The sequence below is a fragment of the Xenopus laevis genome, chromosome 7L (assembly GCF_017654675.1).
Source record: "Xenopus laevis strain J_2021 chromosome 7L, Xenopus_laevis_v10.1, whole genome shotgun sequence".
Taxonomy (NCBI): Eukaryota; Metazoa; Chordata; class Amphibia; order Anura; family Pipidae; genus Xenopus; species Xenopus laevis.
The window spans coordinates 3,179,048-3,202,560 of record NC_054383.1 but is presented as its reverse complement, the minus strand read 5'-3'; the positions used below and the strand labels follow the sequence as shown (position 1 = coordinate 3,202,560).

The window sequence follows — 23,513 nt, the reverse complement described above, 5'->3', positions numbered from 1 at the left end:
ATACCTGCTATCCCACAGTCACACTCCCTTCCCAGAGACTATTATCCACTGTTACTATAAGCACCATCTCTCCCTACTATACGTGCTATCCCACAGTCACACTCCCTTCCCAGAGACTATTATCCACTGTTACTATAGACACCATCTCTCCCTACTATACCTGCTATCCCACAGTCACACTCCCTTCCCAGAGACTATTATCCACTGTTACTATAGGCACCATCTCTCCCTACTATACCTGCTATCCCACAGTCACACTCCCTTCCCAGAGACTATTATCTACTGTTACTATAGGCACCATCTCTCCCTACTATACCTGCTATCCCACAGTCACACTCCCTTCCCAGAGACTATTATCCACTGTTACTATAGACACATCTCTCCCTACTATACCTGATATCCCACAGTCACACTCCCTTCCCAGAGACTATTATCCACTGTTACTATAGGCACCATCTCTCCCTACTATACCTGCTATCCCACAGTCACACTCCCTTCCCAGAGACTATTATCCACTGTTACTATAGACACCATCTCTCCCTACTATACCTGCTATCCCACAGTCACACTCCCTTCCCAGAGACTATTATCCACTGTTACTATAGGCACCATCTCTCCCTACTATACCTGCTATCCCACAGTCACACTCCCTTCCCAGAGACTATTATCCACTGTTACTATAGACACATCTCTCCCTACTATACCTGATATCCCACAGTCACACTCCCTTCCCAGAGACTATTATCCACTGTTACTATAGACACCATCTCTCCCTACTATACCTGCTATCCCATAGTCACACTCCCTTCCCAGAGACTATTATCTACTGTTACTATAGGCACCATCTCTCCCTACTATACCTGTATCCCACAGTCACACTCCCTTCCCAGAGACTATTATCCACTGTTACTATAGACACATCTCTCCCTACTATACCTGCTATCCCACAGTCACACTCCCTTCCCAGAGACTATTATCCCCACTGCCTGATTCACATTTCAGAAGGAAACTTACACATTGGGATATAACTCAGAGGTGCTACTAGGCCAGATCAAAGCTTTCCTACTTGTGGCATTAACCCTTTTTGGTGTGCTGCCCCGTGTCCCTAAGGTACATATGCTTTACTACAGAACTGTAGACAAATGGAACATTGAGCCGCTGGCAGCTTTCGTCGCTGACAAAAAGGTCACTTTCAGCATTAATCACAAGTATCTGTGGCCGATGAAATGAACAAACATATCTGTGCTGCTGGTAGAACTGAATTATTTCCTTTGAAGTGAGACTGAGAGAGAGACAAATCCGACCTTGAAAGCTGGAAATCGGAATTGAGATCTGTGGGTGAGGGACGGCACAGTCCAATGTTACAGTAACATCCCCATTACACTCAAAGCTAATTTTTCCACTGTACTAAGCACAATTCAGCAGGAACAGTCCCCTAAGTTTGCTCATAGTCTGTACAGAGAGATCCCATAAAACTATGGCAGCATAGGTATTCCCTGTACTAAGCACAATTCAGCAGGAACAGTCCCTAAATTTGCTCATAGTCTGTACAGAGAGATCCCATAAAACTATGGCAGCATAGGTATTCCTCTGTACTAAGCACAATTCAGCAGGAACAGTCCCCTAAGTTTGCTCATAGTCTGTACAGAGAGATCCCATAAAACTATGGCAGCATAGGTATTCCCTGTACTAAGCACAATTCAGCAGGAACAGTCCCTAAGTTTGCTCATAGTCTGTACAGAGAGATCCCATAAAACTATGGCAGCATAGGTATTCCCTGTACTAAGCACAATTCAGCAGGAACAGTCCCCTAAGTTTGCTCATAGTCTGTACAGAGAGATCCCAAAAAACTATGGCAGCATAGGTATTCCCTGTACTAAGCACAATTCAGCAGGAACAGTCCCCTAAGTTTGCTCATAGATCCCATAAAACTATGGCAGCATGGGTATTTCCTGTACTAAGCACAATTCAGCAGGAACAGTCCCTAAGTTTGCTCATAGTCTGTACAGAGAGATCCCATAAAACTATGGCACATAGGTATTCCCTGTACTAAGCACAATTCAGCAGGAACAGTCCCTAAGTTTGCTCAAAGTCTGTACAGAGAGATCCCATAAAACTATGGCAGCATAGGTATTCCCTGTACTAAGCACAATTCAGCAGGAACAGTCCCCTAAGTTTGCTCATAGTCTGTACAGAGAGATCCCATAAAACTATGGCAGCATAGGTATTCCCTGTACTAAGCACAATTCAGCAGGAACAGTCCCTAAGTTTGCTCATAGTCTGTACAGAGAGATCCCATAAAACTATGGCACATAGGTATTCCCTGTACTAAGCACAATTCAGCAGGAACAGTCCCTAAGTTTGCTGATAGTCTGTACAGAGAGATCCCATAAAACTATGGCACATAGGTATTCCCTGTACTAAGCACAATTCAGAGGTAAGTGTATATCTGTCCTTTAACAGAATTGCTGGTTTTTATGAGAAGACGACATTCTATCCACTTCAGCACATCCCTCATTATATCTGTGGGCATATTGACAGGCAGGTGTCCCCTTTACTGTAGCTAAAAGGCGGCAACATAGAAACTGTCAGATCTAAACACCAAAATTGCAGACTGTTTTTCTGAGCCACAAATGTGTTTACTAATGGCGCATGGAGTGAAAATAATCCATTATCTTTGCATTTACAATTAATTTTTTTCTCTGCTTTATTTTCTCCCATTCAGTCGAATGCAGTTAAGTGCCCACAGACCTTTCAGCTCCGATATTACCGGCCGCCATAGAAGCCCTAAATGAGTTGCCACTTTTCTATTGTGATGGATTTAAAGGAGCCAGTCGGCGGGACTCTCTGTGTCCCTTCCCTGTTAATCAGAATCCGCGGCTTAATAGGCAGCTCACAAACGGTCTCCCTTTTAAAGCGACGGGGCGCTCACTAAACACCGTTATTAGGCGAGCGCCACAAGGAAACGGCTAAAGAAACTGCACAATGGGCAACGAAAGGAAAGAGCAAATATTATCCCTGGGTTATTTGCAAGTGGAGAAGTAAGTGCCGACTAGAGCAGGAGCGGCATTTTCCATCGGCAAATAATGGGGGCGATTTCTACCAATCAGAGCCTCTATTGTTCCTGCTCGCCGTCCCATTTACTGCAATGGGCTTTTTAATAACTATGGAAGGAGAACAATCACAGGTCCTGGCTCATTACTAAAAAGGAAGGGTTTGGGGGTGTCTGGAGTTAACAGGACCCAACAACTATATACATACAGTAAATATGGTACAGGTATGGGATCCGTTATCCAGAAACCGGAAAGCTCCGAATTACAGAAAGACTCTCTCCCATAGACTCCATTATATCCAAATAATCCAAATTTTTAAAACGGATTTTTCTGTGTCGCTTGTACTTGATCCCAACTAAGATATAATTAATCCTTATTGGAAGCAAAACCAGCCTATTGGGTTTATTTCATGTTTAAAGGGGTTATTTATTAAAGTGTGAATGCTAAAAAAAATTTGAGATTTATTATACCACAAGGATACAAAAAGTCCAAATGCGAAAATACGAAATCCCTGACCTTGCTGAGGTTGTATATTATAGTCAATGGGAGAGGTCCCTATCCTATTTGCACATTTCTGTCGTCTGCGCTAGAATTAGCCTGAAAATCCGACTATCTGGGGCTTTTCAGGAAAAAGACCAAAAAATCGAGCAATTCGGGAAAAAAATCAGAACAAATCGTACGATTCGGGTTTTGACTCTATTTTATCTAGTTCAAACCCGATCCGACTAAATTAAGCTTTTTAAATAATAAAAACGGTCAAATTGTGAATTATAGTTTGGTCTGACTTTTTAAATTAAATAATCAGAAAATTTCAGATTTGATAAAGGAGAAAGGCTAAAAGTAAGTAAGCTTTATCAGAAAGGTCAATATAAATACACCAGTAAACCCTCAAAGTAATGCTGCTCTGAGTCCTCTGTCAAAAGAAACAGCACATTTCTTTCCTTCTATTGTGTACTCATGGGCTTCTGTATCAGACTTCCTGTTTTCAGCTTAAACCTCCAGGGCTAGGGCTTGAGCATGCTCAGTTTGCTTCTCTCTCCCTCTCTCTGCTGTAATCTGAGCCCAGAGCTATGAGTGAGCAGGGAGAGACTCAGGCAGGAAGTGATGTCACAAGCTAATATGGCAGCTGCTATCCTAAACAAACAGAGAGCTTCTAGAACTGATTACTCAGGTATGGTAAAGCATTGTACAGAATAAATATAGTGTTATAGCTGTACTATTGTGGCTTATCTATTGGCAATAAACAACCTCTGTAGCTCTCCTTCTTCTGATTTTTTAGAAGATGTAAGGTATCTAGATCCTAATTACGGAATCTCCAAGCATTGTGGATAACAGGTCCCATATCTGTACATATAGTGCTAACAACACAACAACACCCCCACAAACCCGCTGTAAAAGGTGAAAATCCCCCCCCCATGCTGGCCCAGACATGAGACCTGTCTACAAGCAAGTTATTCCCTATGTCTAATACAAGAGGGGTGAATATTTGTCTCTTGGGGGTCTGACTGTTATACGGGGGGCACTTACCGATGTCGTAGGCCAGGAAATCAGCAGAGAAGCACTTGGCCCCATTACTCAGCGCCGTATCATTGTGAGTGTTACCCCCAAACACCAGCATGGTCCCACTGATGAGCACGGCCGTGTGCAGGTACCTGGAGAGACCACTCTCTTTCAGTATCGTCCTGCAAAACAGCAAATCCAATGAGACTCTCCCACCAAACTGTCCATATTACAATATATTTATATATCTCTTCTATACTATATACTCACACTTATCAGGCAAAATCCTTGTTTTCAAAGGAACAGTAACACCAAAAACAAAAGTGTATCAAAGTAATGAAAGTATAATGTACTGTTGATGGGGACTGGTACAACTGGTGTATTTGCTTCGGAAAGACTATTATAGTTTATATAAACCAGCTGCAGCCATTCGAGTTGGAAAAAAACCCAGGTTACTTAGCACATAACAGATAAGCTCTGTCCAATACAATGGTGTTTTATTTGTTATTTCTTATGTAACCTGCACAAACACACAGCTTTTACCAGTGCATACTAAGGGGCACATTCACTAAGCTCGGGTGAATGAATAGAGGGGAAAAAACTCGAATTTCGAGGAGTTTTTTGTGCTCCTCGACTATCGAATTGGCATAAATTCGCCTGAGTAGAATGATTCGAATAGATCGAGCGAAAAAACGCTGCGATTATTCGCCCATTCAATAGTCGAAGTACTGTCTCTTTTAAAAATCATTCGCCTGCCTACTTCGCCAGATTAAACCTACCGAATTTTTCTACGTTTTTGATCGAATAAAAAGGCATTCGATCGTTCATTCGATCGAATGAAAATCCTTGATCGAATATACGATCGCTCGACTATTCGCTGGCCGAATATTCGCCCATTCGACCATTTGCCAGCGCGTAAATTTGCCCAAATTCCCTATTCGATTCTATTCTCCAGTACAGGGAGTCCTTGAGTTCCATAAACCTGACTTACATACAACTTCATTGATGAGGTCCAGCGATACGACTGCCCTTATAGCCTCCATTCTCATCCAATGGTTGGGCCCTAGGGCCCATGAACGGATCAGCCCAATATCGCCCACCTCAATGTGAGCATATCGGGGAGATCGGATCACCTTTAAGTATCGTTACAAACAGAATTGCTTCAGTCATATCTTCCCTAAATCTTGATTCCACTGCTTGTATTTAAAGTTATTAGGCATCGGACTTGATACATTTTTGGCAACTCCAACTCCAGTTACCCAAAATTGCTTCCGACTCCACAACTCTGATACATATATATATGTTTCTGCTTTTGTTCTCTGTAAAAGTCCCCAAGCCTTTTGTACAAGAAACCCACCTGTTATCATATTATATAAATATTATTATAGTCTCATCCCCACTCTGCTATAAACCCCACCTCTTCTACTCTAAATGAGTTTCGGAATGAATCTTGGAGTTCTGAGAAGTAACAATAAATAGAATTAGAACAGTTTCCTCCGTACATTAAAGGATCATTATTCACTGTAAAGGCCAAAGAGCTTCCGGCTCAACCTGAACTTTACTGACCGACTTTCTGTCCCAATAATTGTGGGTGAAGGTGCTGATTATTTGCTCTTTCCGCTCCTTTATGGATATTAACCCTTATAGCTCTGATCATTGCCATAAAGTGCTTAGAACGCTTGCCATAAAGCAACACAGAATTGTCTTACTCTTTTCCCTTAAAGGGGTCGTTCACCTTACAAACACTTTTTTCAGTTGAGTTGTTTTCAGATTGTTCCCTAGAAATAAAGACTTTTTTCAATTACTTTCTGTTATTAATTTTTTTACTGTTTTTATTCGGTTTCAATTTTGCAACATTTAGTTGATACATTTTTCAGCGGCATCTCGGGAGTATTAGCAACTTTTGTATCAATTCTAACAACCGCCTGTACTGAAACTCAGAAAATAAAAAATAATTATTTTTGGTGAACTATCTGAAAACAACTAGTTGTTTGATGGTGAACAACCCCTTTAAATATCCACACATCCATTATATAGTGAATAAAGTACCCCCTCTTGTAAAATATAAGGATATTATAAGTTACCGAGGAGTTCTATAACCATATAAAAGCATGAGGTGGAAGGCCAACTATTTTTATACAGGTCATAGAACTCCGAGGCACCTTCTAATATCCTCATATTTTGCAACAGGGGGGACTTTATTTATTATAATACACAAGTTTCAATGAGTCATGTGACAGAAATGACATCACTAAGCTCCGATTATAACCAATAACAATACTAAGCACCGTTTATAAGGATATAATTTACTGGATAGTCATGGCTCTTGTGTATTATATATCTTGGGACCTTGATAAAAGTCCCAAGAGGGACCGAAACGTCGGTTGTACATACTAATGTGATAATACAAGTTTTTTTCACTGCAAAGACCCCTGGTGCTGGTTTTTTGTTCTTTTTGTATATATATATATATATTGGAGGCAAAACCAGCCTATTGGGTTTATTAAGGGGGTTATTTATTAAAGGTCGAATTTTAGAGATTTGTGAGTTTTTTTTATACCTCGAATGAACTCACAACTCAAATGGTTTCTAATTCATGAAATAACCCCGAAAACTCAAATTAATCGAGTTTTCGGCAGAAAAAAGCATTCGAGCAAAACCCACAGAAATAAACGGAACATCATGAAGGCTACAAATATCCTCAAATGGTTCAAGGGACCCCTGCCATTGACTTCTACATGATCTCGACAGGTCTGAGTATTTTTGGATTCAAGCTATTTCCAACTTCGAGATACAATAAATCTAGAAAAATGCACTTTTTTAAAACTTTTTTTAAAAAACCCAGAAAATGTGAGTTGTTTGTTTTTTTTAACACGAAAGTTCAAGTTTGACTGAAAAATACCCTCGAAAACTTGAATTGTTCAGGTAAAATACAACTCGGCCTTTAATAAATATCACCCTTAATGTTTAACAAAGTATGGTGATCCAATTAGACAATGATCCCTTATCCGGAAAACCTCAAGTCCTGAGCATTGTGGATAACAGTTTCTGGGTCAGGACTTTCTGGATCAATACAGATACTGTGCCCCACAAACGACTGCTTTCTAAACTAAGGTCTGTTGGGCTTAATGAAGTCGTTTGCACATGGATAGGAAACTGGCTACAGGATCAGGTATAGAGGGTGGTTGTTAATGGGACATTCTCTACTTGGAGTAAGGTTCTTAGTGGGGTCCCTCAGGGCTCAGTATTGGAGCCACTTTTATTTAACTTGTTCATTAATGACTTAGGGGAGGGGATTGTAAGTAATGTATCAGTGTTTGCAGATGAGACAAAATTATCAGCCCAATTAATTCCATCCAGGATGTGACACTTGCAACAGGATCTTGACTAACTGGCAATCTGGGCAGCTAAGTGGCAAATGAGATTCAATGTTGATAAATGTAAAGTCCTGCACCTGGGATGTAACAATATCCACTTATACCCTTAATGGGACTGCACTAGGCAAATCCATAATGGAGACGGAGCTTGGAGTCCTTGTAGATAATAAACTTGTCTGTAGCAAGTAATGCCAGTCAGCAGCATCAAGGGCAAATAAGGGCTTGACTTGTATTAAATGGGGCAGAGAGTCACGGGAGGAGGGGGTCCCACTGTATAGAGCACTGGTAAGGCCCCATCTAGAATATGCCCTACAGTTTTGGTCTCCATCACTCAAACAGGACATTATTGTATTAGAGAGGGGACAGAGAAGGGCAACTAAGCTGGTAAAGGGAAAATCTTAGCTATGAGGAAAGACTGGCCAAATTGGGGATGTTCACGCTGGAGAAGAGGCACTTAAGGGGTGATATGATAACTATGTATAAATATATAAGGGGATCATATAATAATCTCTCTAATGATTTATTTACCAGTAGGTCTTTCCAGCTGACACAAGTTCACCCATTCCGATTAGAAGAAAAGAGGTTCCAGCTAAATATTGGGAAGGGGTTTGTTACAGTGAGAGCTGTGAAGATGTGGAATTGTCTCCCTGAATCAGTGGTACAGGCTGATACATTAGATAGGTACAAGGAAGGGTCGGATGCTTTATTCACCAGTAGCTCCTCCCAGCAGACAGGAGGGAGCCAATGAGATTAGAGGAGGGAAAGGGGTGTTACAGGGAGAGCTGGGAAGTGAATCAGTGGTACAGGCTGATACATTAGATAGGTACAAGGAAGGGTCGGATGCTTTATTCACCAGTAGCTCCTCCCAGCAGACAGGAAGGAGCCAATGAGATTAGAGAAGGGAAAGGGGTGTTACAGGGAGAGCTGGGAAGTGAATCAGGGGTACAGGCTGATACATTAGATAGGTATAAGAAGGGGTTGGATGGTGTTTAGCAAGTGAGGGAATACAGGGATATGGGAGATAGCTCATAGTACAAGTTGATCCAGGGACTGGTCCCATTGCCATTTTGGAGTCAGGAAGGATTTTTTCCCCTCTGAGGCAAATTGGAGAGGCTTCAGATGGGTTTTTCACCTTCCTCTGGATCAACTGGCAGTTAGGCAGGTTAAAAATAAAAAAGTTAAAAGATTGAACTTGATGGACGTGTATCTTTTTTCAACCTTACTTACTATGTTACTAATGGAATATACAGAGATAACTCTAGAGAAAAGCCAAGTTTCTTTGGAGACGGAGCCAACTGGCCCCCAGCAAAAGGCATTTGAATCCAGAAAGTGCCTCTGAATGTGTCTTACATTATGTAACATTTGGGGGGCCCTCCAGTGAGCCCACATCAGATTCAGAGGCTTCAGCCGCCTTCCAGCAAAGACAGAGCCAACGGGAGAGACTGTTCCAAGAGACTGAACTTAATAACAGAACAGCTCTGAGGTGCGGAGAAGCAAAATGAACATGAAAAGGTCAATGAATGGACAGTGAGGAATTTCTCTGCAGCTCATTTCAGCAGGAACCGCCAAGGACCCTCGGAGAGTCTCCAAGCAAAGAATGTCTGTTTGTGTAGCGTGAAATGTTCTCTCTCTCATGTGCCGCACTGTTTGTTACAATCAAACCCAATCTGTGTGACGTGCAACACTCATGTATTAGGCACAGTGAGAAATGACTGCAAATTCCCCTGCTGGGTAGACACCCCATTAGTTATTTATTACCCCAAAGAAAAGGGATTTTAATCACTCTAGTTTAACCCTGCTACACATACAGCCTGGATAGTTGTTAACTTCACCCATTCAACGGTCTTGTATCATAGTAAAGTCTTATAGGAGAGTGGATGTACCCAGCAGTATAAAAGTGTAAAAGGAATTTGGTTTGGTGGAGAATGCGGATTAGACGAGAATGCACTTCCCCACTGAAAACATCCTTATCATTTACAGTAGGGGGTACATTATCCCTTATAATACATGAGTGATACTCAGAGTTCCCTGTATAACTCAGCCTGCAGCCTTGTGCCTTTATATGGTCACAGAACAACTCCTCAGTGACTTCTAATATCCTTATCATTTATAGTAGGGGGTACATTATCCCTTATAATACATGAGTGATACTCAGAGTTCCCTGTATAACTCAGCCTGCAGCCTTGTGCCTTTATATGGTCACAGAACAACCCCTCAGTGACTTCTAATATCCTTATCATTTACAGTAGGGGGTACATTATCCCTTATAATACATGAGTGATAATCAGAGTTCCCTGTATAACTCAGCCTGCAGCCTTGTGCCTTTATATGGTCACAGAACAACCCCTCAGTGACTTCTAATATCCTTATCATTTACAGTAGGGGGTACATTCTCCCTTATAATACATGAGTGAAACTCAGAGTTCCCTGTATAACTCAGCCTGCAGCCTTGTGTCTTTATATGGTCACAGAACAACCCCTCAGTGACTTCTAATATCCTTATCATTTACAGTAGGGGGTACATTATCCCTTATAATACATGAGTGATACTCAGAGTTCCCTGTATAACTCAGCCTGCAGCCTTGTGCCTTTATATGGTCACAGAACAACCCCTCAGTGACTTCTAATATCCTTATCATTTACAGTAGGGGTACATTATCCCTTATAATACATGAGTGATACTCAGAGTTCCCTGTATAACTCAGCCTGCAGCCTTGTGCCTTTATATGGTCACAGAACAACCCCTCAGTGACTTCTAATATCCTTATCATTTACAGTAGGGGGTACATTATCCCTTATAATACATGAGTGATACTCAGAGTTCCCTGTATAACTCAGACAGATCTCATGTTCTTACCAGGTTCTTGTATTGACTTCATATCTGTAGAGATCATCCACAAGACCATATTTATTTCCTGGTAACGCCTTGTACCCCCCGTGTATGTAGATGGATTTAGTGACTGGCTCATATACACTGGTGTGCCCATATCCTCCTTGTACGATAGCCCCGCGAGTCTCAGGAACCAGCCACGTATTGGACCCTTGAGGAACAAGCGATACAAACATGATAAATGTCAGTCTAATTAAGCACAGTCTTATCTGTAATGATGTAACTGAACTATAACTCTCAGCACATCTGTTTTAGGCAGTTGTAATTCAGCAGCAACTACACAGAGATACAGGGTCAGTGGGAAATCAATCAGTGGGGCTCATTTATAAACAGTGGGCAAATTTGTCCCTGGGCAGTAACCCATAGCAACCAATCAGTGATTAGCTTTAATCAGCCAGCTGCAGGTTGAACAGTGAAAGCAATCATCTGATTGGTTACTGCCCAAATTTGCCCACTGTTTATAAATGAGCCCCAATAATTGGCTTGGAATTTCATTTTATTTTATCCTGTTTTAATTATTATAGCGTTTAACAAATATTCAATGTATGTACTGAAAAACACGACAGAAATATAAAGTAAAATTAACCCCCCCAGCCCAACCAGGACAAAGTTTTGTTTAATTCTAAACCACAACATTAAAACCATCACGGCTGATCAAGAACAAGAAGTTCTCCTTTATTCGTGAAATGTTGTTTCCCCCCTATGTACGAATCATTAGCCGAATCATTAGCCGAATCATTAGCCGAATCATTAGCCAAATCATTAGCCGAATCATTAGCCGAATCATTAGCCGAATCATTAGCCCCCCACAGCTGCACGGGGAGCAAACTGGGGTCAGCAGACAGGAGCCCCCCTGATGGGGTGTGAGGGATCTAAAGACACAATTAGGCGACTCAAGGCTTGAAATATTTGGCTGGGTGTCTGCAGTGAACTCGCTGTGACTTATAGTTGTACCGAGGGATCCGACCTCAGTTGTCCCCTCCTGTAATTAAAGGGGAGCCGTCACCCCAAAAAAAAATGTATTCCAAAACTCATTTTATCACATTAGTCAAGCAAAATGAACTTTAATTACACAGTATAAATTATTTGAATCGTGTTTCCTTCAGTCTGGGAGTTCATAATTATAACAAGCAGGCAGGAGCCATTGTGTGGGACACTGTTATTAAGACAAGTCTTGTATCATCTCAGAATCTTGTTTGTGCACCAGAATGGGGGACCTGATGTCCATCCCCATGTCCTGGCTACACAATTAAATGGTGAAGAGAACGGGGGAATGTGGGGAGAGCAGTGACATGTAGGAAGTGCTGAATGGAAAGTGAAAGTAATTGTCACTCTAAGGCATAGAGGAGGGGCAGACAAGATTTGAATACTTTAATAAAAAAAGGAATTTGGATTTCATGTTTAATTTGAAAATGACTTTTATTATACAGATTTTTATGTCTGGGTGATGGGTCCCCTTTAATGGACTTACAGGAAACCTTCCCACGATGCAGTCACAGGAGTGTAAGGAATTGACCTTCCTCTTCCGGGGTTAAAAGTGTTGCACTGGGATAGTGGGGGGCCCAACCAGAGACCCAAATATTCATTAAACATCTCTGTTTTTCTGCATTATCTTCTCTCTTCCCTTCTTAAGTTCTAATGTATCCTTCCTTATCTGCCCCAATTTAATCTCCCGTTTTTCACTTCTCTTTATTAATTTTATCAACATGTATTGTATTTTTATTCTTCTTCCCCTTTCATCATCATACTGAACTTACTCTCCCTTTCCTCCCTCTTCTCTCCCCTTCTATATTTCTCCTCTCCCCCATTTGTCTCTCTACTCCCTAACCCCCTTTCCCTTCTCTCCTTCTGTCTCTCATCCCCTCTCCTTTCCTTTTCTCTCCCAACTGTTTGGCCTTACTCTCCCCCATCCTCCCTCTTCTCTCCCCTTCTATATTTCTCCTCTCCCCCATTTGTCTCTCTACTCCCTAACCCCCTTTCCCTTCTCTCCTTCTGTCTCTCATCCCCTCTCCTTTCCTTTTCTCCCCCAACTGTTTGGCCTTACTGTCCCCCATCCTCCCTCTTCTCTCCCCTTCTATATTTCTCCTCTCCCCCATTTGTCTCTCTACTCCCTAACCCCCTTTCCCTTCTCTCCTTCTGTCTCTCATCCCCTCTCCTTTCCTTTTCGCTCCCAACTGTTTGGCCTTACTCTCCCCCATCCTCCCTTGTCTCTACACATATTGTCCAGTCTCTCTCCCTCTATTTCACCCAAAGATCACAACTCGCTCGGGAGCAAAGCAATCACAATGGGGTTCTATTCATACCTTGGTCCTAAAACCATATTTATATGTCGGGGGCTCCTATGAGGTTACTCTCAGGTAAGTCACAGGAGCTCCTGATCCTACTTGCACGTTGCTCTAAAACATGAGATTTCAGACTTTTAGGCTTCAAAGTGTGTTTCGTAGTCCAATCTGTAATCCTACAATTGAGGACTCTAATGTTATAGACATAGAAAAACTAGGTCACACTGTAAAAACTGATCCAATAGAAATCAAGGACAGCAAATTAGCATTTAGAATTGGGTTTCTGTTGGCTGCCATGTTCAGGATTGGATAGGGACTTGCCATTATGTGATTGGACACTCAGTCCAGTTGGGTGTAGCCTAGGTTACAGATGCTCAGGAATGTGTCAATGTCCCTTTAAGAAATAAGTCAAGTGAAATACAAAGTAACTAATTATGAATGAGATTAGAAAGCGGCAATTCCTGAGCATCTTCCTCCTCCATTGGATCCGGCTGAAACAGCCCCATGGGCAGAAATGAATAATTATTAAAGTGACTGTGATTTCCATAATTTACATTATAATGATTGCTGGAGACCCAATTAATCTTCGCATGTTAAAGCCACGGGCAGCAAATCCATTGATAAATAATGTATCAGGGAGGAGACGTGGGCCGTGCAGGTCACTCAGTATTAATGTCATTTACACACAGCTCAGAGGTACAGGGGCCCGGGGAGGTCATTTTAATGCAAATCAAGATCAACAGCAAAATGGATCTGGAGCTTCTCCCTATAATTAAATGTGTTCATAAAGGATCAAAACTGAGTAAATTCCCCACATATTTACACTGATCTTACCCCGGGGGGGGGTCAAACTAGAATGTGAGAAATATCATCAGAATAAAAGCGACAGACCTGATACCAACAAATTCTGTAATTCTATAAAGGTTCTGGTTTCAAAGCTACTGACCAGGGACCCGGCTTGGGAACTGGACTCTGGATTATTAATACTAAAAATATTATAGGCACCATCTCTCCCTACTATACCTGCTATCCCACAGTCACACTCCCTTCCCAGAGACTATTATCCACTGTTACTATAGGCACCATCTCTCCCTACTATACCTGCTATCCCACAGTCACACTCCCTTCCAGAGACTATTATCCCACTGTTACTATAGGCACCATCTCTCCCTACTATACCTGCTATCCCATAGTCCACTCCTTCCCTGAGACTATTATCCACTGTTACTATAGACACCATCTCTCCTACTATACCTGCTATCCCACAGTCACACTCCCTTCCCAGAGACTATTATCCCACTGTTACTATAGACACCATCTCTCCCTACTATACCTGCTATCCCACAGTCATACTCCCTTCCAGAGACTATTATCCACTGTTACTATAGACACCATCTCTCCCTACTATACCTGCTATCCCACAGTCACACTCCCTTCCCAGAGACTATTATCCACTGTTACTATAGGCACATCTCTCCCTACTATACCTGCTATCCCACAGTCACACTCCTTCCCAGAGACTATTATCCACTGTTACTATAGACACATCTCTCCCTACTATACTGCTATCCACAGTTACACTCCTTCCCAGAGACTATTATCCACTGTTACTATAGGCACATCTCTCCCTACTATACCTGCTATCCCACAGTCACACTCCCTTCCCAGAGACTATTATCCACTGTTACTATAGACACATCTCTCCCTACTATACTGCTATCCCACAGTCACACTCCTTCCCAGAGACTATTATCCACTGTTACTATAGACACCATCTCTCCCTACTATACCTGCTATCCCACAGTCACACTCCCTTCCCAGAGACTATTATCCCACTGTTACTATAGACACCATCTCTCCTACTATACCTGCTATCCCACAGTCATACTCCCTTCCCAGAGACTATTATCCACTGTTACTATAGACACCATCTCTCCCTACTATACCTGCTATCCCACAGTCACACTCCCTTCCCAGAGACTATTATCCACTGTTACTATAGACACATCTCTCCTACTATACCTGCTATCCCACAGTTACACTCCCTTCCCAGAGACTATTATCCACTGTTACTATAGGCACCATCTCTCCCTACTATACCTGCTATCCCACAGTCACACTCCTTCCCAGAGACTATTATCCACTGTTACTATAGACACATCTCTCCTACTATACCTGCTATCCACAGTCACACTCCCTTCCAGAGACTATTATCCACTGTTACTATAGACACCATCTCTCCCTACTATACCTGCTATCCCACAGTCACACTCCCTTCCCAGAGACTATTATCCACTGTTACTATAGACACATCTCTCCCTACTATACCTGCTATCCCACAGTCACACTCCCTTCCCAGAGACTATTATCCACTGTTACTATAGACACCATCTCTCCCTACTATACCTGCTATACAACAGTCCATTCCCTAATATACACTGCTAACATAGGCACTTATCTCAGTAAAAAATTATACCATTTTTCTCACTATTGTCCTTTAAAGCATAAGAAAAACACCGAGTAGATAAAGGAGGGGAACATATAAGATTATTTGGGGTGAAGTAAAAGGCCCATTTGGATTATCTACATCTCTAATGCAGCTTTAGATCAGAAATTTGTTGCAAAACATAATTAAAGTGAAGAGCGCTGAGGGTTTGACAGGAGAGAATAATAAAAGGGATAAATCATTGGTACCAAAGGGGAAGTGTTGGGCAGAGGACAGTTGGACAGACGACAGTTGCGGGAGCGATGCAGATAAACAGATTAGATGGCAACACATTCAAGGTCAGTATTTAGCCGGTTCCAAGGAAACTTTCATCTCATCGCCGCTGGGATTATATGAGGACATGAAGGAAAGGAGCGGATTTTACCTTCAGGGAAACAAACTGGCAGCTCTGTCTTCATCTACTGCCACTGAATTAAAGGGAAACTACACCACCAAAATAAAACATTGATGTCTATGCGACTTCCCAGTATATTTCATTCTACATTTTTTACTAGTTTTAAGGTTATTAACCCTAGTTCTTTGCTGACCCCTGTTTGCCCAGGACTCACTCAGGTAGTACTCCTGCACGTTGCTGATGTAGCCGTACACGGAGGAGTAGCCAAAAATGATGATCATGACGGCATCTCGGTTATCCAGCTCCATGATGTGAGCACTGTGGCCCTCGACGGCGTAGTGTTGCCCGTGGTTCAGCACGGTGGGTGTCCGGGTGCTCCAAGACTGGCTGGAGATGTTGAAAACCCAAAGTTCGTCGGTAACGTTGCCGCCGATGGTTTCGATTTTCCCCCCGTACATGTAGATGTCGTCCTGCGGGAGAAGAAAGGGAAATTTAAGGGAGTCATTAGATGCCTTAAAGGGGTGCTTCACCATTAAGTTCACTTTTAGCATGTTATACAATGACCATTTCTAAGCAAAGTTTTTTCATTTTTTTGTCAGTTATTTGTCTTCTTCTTCTTATTCCTTCCAACTTTCACATAGGGGTCACTGACCCCATCTAAAAATCTGTAAAGCGCTATTACTCATCTATTCCTTCATATTCCAATCTCTTGTTCCAATCAGTGCATGGTTGCTAGGGTCATTTGAACCCTAGCAACCAAATGGCTGAAATTGCAAACTGGAGAGCTGCTGAATAAAAAGAACTCAAAAAACCACAATTAATAAAAAGTGAAAACCAATCGCAATTTGTCTCAGAATATCCCTCTCTACATCATACTAACGGTTAACTCAAGGGTGAACAACCCCTTTAATATCAACCTTAATTCAAAAACTACACTGTTACAGCCACACCCCTTGTGGTATAAACCCCGCCTATTCCTGGATAAGTCCCACCCTTTAAGATCCACAAATGAAAGGACATTAATATTGATCCCAAATTTAAAGCATTGCTTTTTAACTCAGGGGGCAATAACAAAGGAACAGAGGGACAAAGGGGTAAGATTTCTGTCTCACTGCTGCCCCCTAGAGGTGAGTCAGGGTAGGGTTAAGGACATACAGTATAAAAGATGTAAATCTACTACAGGTATGGGACCTGTTATCCAGAATGCTCGGGACCTGGGGTTTTCCGGATAGCGGATCTTTCCGTAATTTGGGTCTTCATGCCTTAAGTCTACTAGAAATTAATTTAATTTAATTTAAACATTAATAAAGCCAATAGGCTGGTTTTGCCTCCAATAAGGATTAATTATATCTTAGTTGGGATCAAGTACAAGCTACTGTTTTATTAATATAGAGAAAAAGGAAATTCTTTTTTAAAAAATCTGGATTTTTGGATAAAATGGAGTCTATGGGAGACAGCCATTCCGTAATTCGGAGCTTTCTGGATATCGGGTTTCCGGATAAGGGATCCTATACCTGTACAAGCAGTGAGTAAGTTTTTTGCTCTAAGGTTCTTGATGCTGAAAAGGATTAATAACTTTTTGCAACTTTATGGGCCAATCAGGTTTGATAAAACACTAACAACTTATTATTATTATTATTATTATTATCACTATGTATCAAAGTTTGACTCTTTTCCCCAATTCAGAGCAATTTCAACTAATGTGGGAGACGGGGAAGAAATTGGATATTAAGAAAGTCATGAGAAGCGATGGAAGAAGAGGAGGGAGCGGAGGTGTAATTACGCCAGATGGTTGATACACGGTGATCGGATTTACCTCCTTGATAATTTGATATTTACATGGAGTCACAACGCAACAGAGATGGGCTTCAATACTAATTTCTCCCTCAGGTGCTCAAATGGAGAGAATTAAATGGGAACCCCCCCAAAAAAAATACAGAGATGATTTGGAAACGCTCCCATCTCCAGTATGTTCCACGGCGAATCCTCAGAGGATATTGTGTCTGTGCGTAATGATCCAGGAGCAGCCGATGAGCGAAGCCGACGCACAATGTCATTAAGGAAAAGAAAAGGCGATTTCTTGTGGTTCTTAAATGAACTGACTGAGTCTAATGACTGACACTGCTGGGGGGACTCCGAGGCCTTCCCGAACCTCCGCCACTTTCCATAAAGTTTAATAGGGAGGAGTCATTGTCCACTCACACTCAGAACCAGTGTTGGACTGGGGTAGTGCAGCTAAATGGCTAATCCTAGCCACAGGGGCCACAAAACAGACTCCTCTTCTCTTCTTCTCATTACTCCCTTCACTCCTCCCTCTTCTCTCCCCTTCTATATTTCTTCTCTCCCCCATTTGTCTCTCTACCCCCTAACCCCCTTTCCCTTCTCTCCTTCTGTCTCTCATCCCCTCTCCTTTCCTTTTCTCTCCCAACTGTTTGGCCTTACTCTCCCCCATCCTCCCTCTTCTCTCCCCTTCTATATTTCTCCTCTCCCCATTTGTCTCTCTACTCCCTAACCCCTTTCCCTTCTCTCCTTCTGTCTCTCATCCCCTCTCCTTTCCTTTTCTCTCCCAACTGTTTGGCCTTATTCTCCCCCATCCTCCCTCTTCTCTCCCCTTCTATATTTCTCCTCTCCCCCATTTGTCTCTCTACTCCCTAAACCCCTTTCCCTTGTCTCCTTCTGTCTCTCATCCCCTCTCCTTTCCTTTTCTCCCAACTGTTTGGCCTTACTCTCCCCCATCCTCCCTCTTCTCTCCCCTTCTATATTTCTCCTCTCCCCCATTTGTGTCTCTACCCCCTAACCCCCTTTCCCTTCTGTCTCTCATCCCCTCTCCTTTCCTACCCCAACTGTTTGGCCTTACTCTCCCCCATCCTCCCTCTTCTCTCCCCTTCTATATTTCTTCTCTCCCCCATTTGTCTCTCTACCCCCTAACCCCCTTTCCCTTCTCTCCTTCTGTCTCTCATCCCCTCTCCTTTCCTTTTCTCTCCCAACTGTTTGGCCTTACTCCCCCCCATCCTCCCTCTTCTCTCCCCTTCTATATTTCTCCTCTCCCCCATTTGTCTCTCTACTCCCTAACCCCCTTTCTCTTCTCTCCTTCTGTCTCTCATCCCCTCTCCTTTCCTTTTCTCCCCCAACTGTTTGGCCTTACTCTCCCCCATCCTCCCTCTTCTCTCCCCTTCTATATTTCTCCTCTCCCCCATTTGTCTCTCTACTCCCTAACCCGCTTTCCCTTCTCTCCTTCTCTCGTCCCCTCTCCTTTGCTTTTCCTTTGTCTCTACATTTTCCATCCCTTTGTCTTTACAACATTGTTTCTGGATTAACATTAAGACATTGGGCATATGTATCGTTACTCACTTTTCCCTGAAAGCTGTTTAAATCACTTCCATCTCCAAGTTAAGAAAACTGAATCTAAAGTTGAACCTTCCCTTTAATTGCTCAGAAGTGGAGGAAGAGTCCCCAGCAGAGCAGTCGAGATTAAACCCTCCATAAGCCGCTGATACATTAGTTCTATTGGGGGCACATCAGCGGCACGAGCCCAGGAGCCGAGAGTTTTATTTAAACCAAATACAGAGACTTTGATGTATTTTATTATCCCGCAGTTTGGCTTTAATCACCCCCCGTAATCCTTTTAATGCCCAGAAAGTACCAACGTGAAGTGTCCAACAAAACCTTTTATGTTGTTACAATTGTCAGGGATTTTGTAGGTTTTAGCTGTTAATTCGAATTGGGGCTTTGGGGTAAATAAATCCATTCTAGGGATCACAATACTTTGCCCAAAGAAATTCCAGGGAACAGAGGGGACTGGCAGTGCCAATAGCAGCCGTGATTGACAGCTCTGCCCTATGAACATGCCCTAAAATTGAAGGAAAATCCTCTCTGGAAATAATTTGTCTCAGTGGATTTTAGTTTTCCTTGAAAGCCAAATACATGGAACAATAGAGAAAGACTCCGCATCAGAAGCAGAGAATTCACAGGGAGCATCTGAGCCCCTTCTCTGCACTAATTCCAGATGGGCCCATTTGTCCTGCTAATGTCATTATCTCTCTGACTGGCCACACCGGCCCCCGGCACCAACTGGATTCAGTCCCCTCGGCCACCACATCTGCTCCCCAGCTGGTCACTGGCCACAACTCCTGATCCTGATCCTCTGCTGGTTCCTGGCAACACACAGAGCCCAGTCCTGAGCATCGTCTATAGACGACAGTGAGAAAAAAATGAAGCCGACCCGGAACTCTGCGAGGAAACCATTTTATTCCTCATAATATATCTCACTAACTGTCTCTCCATCTTTCCCTACTGTCGCCATCTTCTCCATCTTGTCCTACGATCTCCCTCTTTTCCTACTGTCTCCATCTTGTTCTACTGTCTCCATCTTGCCCTACTGTCTCCATCTTGTCCTACTGTCTCCATCTTGTCCTACTTTCTCCATCTTGTCCTACTGTCTCCATCTTGTTCTACTGTCTCCATCTTGTCCTATGGTCTCCATCTTGTCCTACTGTCTCCATCTTGCCCTACTGTCTCCATCTTGCCCTACTGTCTCCATCTTGTCCTACTGTCTCCATCTTGTCCTACTGTCTCCATCTTGTCCTACTGTCTCCATCTTGTTCTACTGTCTCCATCTTGTCCTACTGTCTCCATCTTGTCCTATGGTCTCCATCTTGTCCTACTGTCTCCATCTTGCCCTACTGTCTCCATCTTGCCCTACTGTCTCCATCTTGTCCTACTGTCTCCATCTTGTCCTACTGTCTCCATCTTGTTCTACTGTCTCCATCTTGCCCTACTGTCTCCATCTTGCCCTACTGTCTCCATCTTGCCTTATTGTCGCTCTCTTGCCCTACTGTCTCCATCTTGCCCTACTGTCTCCATCTTGCCCTACTGTCTCCATCTTGTCCTACTGTCTCCATCTTGCCCTACTGTCTCCATCTTGCCCTACTGTCTTCATCTTGCCCTACTGTCTCCACCTTACGGGCTGAACCTTCTGGAGAGAAGAGCTGGGAGCCGCCTGTCTCTGTAGCTGCCAAAGCTTTACTCCCATTCAGACATTAAAGAGACGTTTGTCCTCCGACAAAATGTTTTCATGGTTAAATTCTGGTTACATTTTAATCATACTTCTGTAAAATAAAGGGTTTAAAGGGAAAATGTGTTAAACCTTATTACAGAGTAAGGCTGCCCCCTGCAGGTCAGGCACATGAATGACTTGACTCTTCGTGTGAGAAGCAGAACAGACAGAGATAGGGAGATGCAGTTCCACAAAGGTCATTTATCACAGGGGTGACGGACAGAAGGGCCCCCAACTGGTCCAGAACTACAAACCCCAGTATCCTCACTTATCAAGGGCAGATTTCCTGTACATTAGATGTTCACCTTAATTTACAGTTTAACTACTCAGTTATTATCTCTGTTACATTAATGGGGCGGATCACCTTCAAGTCTTTTTATTATTCATCTTTCTATTCAGGCCTCTCCTATTCATATCCCAGTCTCTTATTCAAATCAGTGCATGGTTGCTAGGGGAATTTGGATCCTAGCAACAAAATGGCTGAAATTACAAACTGGAGAGCTGCTGAATAAAAAGCTAAATAACTCAAAAAACACAAATAATAAAAAATGAAAACCAATTGCAAATTGTTTCAGAATATCCCTCTCTGCATCATTTAAAGATGAACAACCCCTTTAATACAGGATACGTTCCCCTTTAATACAGTAAATGCAGTTTTATTTGTCTTAGAATAAAAATAAAAGAGCAGGAACTTCCTGTCCCCCACGGGGCCCACCTGGTACAGGGCCAGAGAGTGTCCGTATCGCTGCAGGGGCCCCCGCAGAACCGGCACCACGTTCCAGACGCTGCTCTCCACGTTGTAACTGTAACACAAGCAGAAAAACTCACACACAGGTACAAGTTCATGGTCTGAGGGGCAACGGCTGCAGGATGGGGGGGACACGACGCTGGGGGGGGAGGGGCTGCTTCTATCCAGCCAACATTGCAGCAACTCCCCCCAGCTACGAATACAAGGATGGAATGTCCTGGGCACGTCATAATCTATAGCAACTGTTTCTAAGGGAAAAAATATTGCAGTTCCCCCCATAGGAAGTAGCTGTGTCCCAATAAACACCGGGGGTCCATAATAATCAGTGCAATGATTTTAATTGTCCTGCAAGGGGGCGGCTGCAATGAGTTGCTTTCAGCTGCAATGCCCAATTCTGACCAGAGGGTGGAGCCCTAGTGCCAATGAAATGCTTCATGCAGAGATCCCCAAGCTGCTCGCAATGTCTCTTCAACCCCAAAACTCATTTTTTTTGGAGGCAAATTTAAGCCCCAGACATAAAGTCGGACCTACAGGGCCACCCAGCTCCGTCCCACTGATACTTTGTTACCTGATGAAGAGCAAATGATTAAGGGACAAAACAATGAAATAAACACAAAGCTGAAACTGCAGCAGTAAAACAAAATCTCAAACGTCAGTGATACGAGCAGGTGAGTTATGCCCCTCCCACCCCAAATTCCTGCCCCTAAGGCTGTTTGTGGCAATAGGTAGAGAAGCTCTGGCCATTACTTTATATTAGGGATGCGCTGAATCCAGGATTCGGTTCGGGATTGGGCCTTTATCAGCAGGATTCTGCCCGGCCGAACCGAATCCAAATCCTAATTTGCATATGGAAATTAGGGGCAGGGAGGGACTTTTTGTCACAAAACAAGGAAGCAAAAATGTTTCCCCCTTCTCACCCCTAATTTCCATATGCAGATTTGGATTCGGATTCGATTCAGTATTTGCCCAAATCTTTCACAAAGGTTTTAGGGGTTGGGCCGAATCCAAAATAGTGGATATAATTTTATATATATCTATATAGTATTTAAATATATATCAGCTCAGACGTCAGTGCCCTTCTGGACCCCCGATACCTTTGGGGCCCCAAGCAGTCTGTTTGTTCTATAATTCGGGGCCCCAAGCGGACGTTGCATTAAAGCCCGGCACTTAGGGATAATGACACCCCGAGCCCCCACCCCCACCCAGAGCCCCCCACTTACTTTAGTAACATCTGGAAGGAGCTGTAGTTAAAGGCGTGACCCCCAATCACCCACATGAACTTCCCGCGCATCACAGACTTATGGGAGGCTCGTCCCACCGAGGGGCTAAAGGGCTTGACGTTGGGCAGAATCCAATAGGAGTCGGTGGAGGGGACGTTGAGGGAACAGTCGGGGCCTGTGGGGGGGAAGCAAACAGGTAAAAAAAGTCACACATCCATCAAATTTAACCCCTTTGTGCAAGTGACATACGTGTGTCTGTGGGTGTCAGGCTCAGGTGGGTGTATAATACACTAGTAATATATATATATTATAAACCATATAGATGAAAGCTGCTCAGTCCCTTAATCTTTTACTATGACTATTTATCTCCACGAAACGCGCCAGGATTCGATATTTTTAAACTGCTGAAATAAAAGTTGTTTTTACTTCATGAGTGGAGTCCGGAGTGTTTGCCGGTTTTCTCTATAATACACTAAATACTAAATCCAGATCCATAAATCCAGATCCACTGAAGGGCACGAGCCTAATGTCGGGTATATGAGACCAA

The 23,513-nt window shown here is 43.0% G+C and overlaps 1 protein-coding gene across 1 annotated transcript in view; it reads right to left on the bottom strand.

Annotated features, from left to right (window-relative positions):
* The window catches only part of LOC108695699 (attractin-like protein 1), a 372,498-nt gene that overhangs the window by 286,097 nt on the left and 62,888 nt on the right, over positions 1–23,513 (bottom strand). Inside the window, exons 7-11 of the mRNA XM_041570143.1 lie at positions 22,967–23,141; positions 21,714–21,801; positions 16,157–16,412; positions 10,788–10,971; positions 4,581–4,735 (exon numbers count right to left, since the gene is read on the bottom strand). Of these exons, the coding sequence (XP_041426077.1) occupies positions 4,581–4,735; positions 10,788–10,971; positions 16,157–16,412; positions 21,714–21,801; positions 22,967–23,141 (858 nt within the window). The remainder of the gene's footprint in view (positions 1–4,580; positions 4,736–10,787; positions 10,972–16,156; positions 16,413–21,713; positions 21,802–22,966; positions 23,142–23,513) is intronic.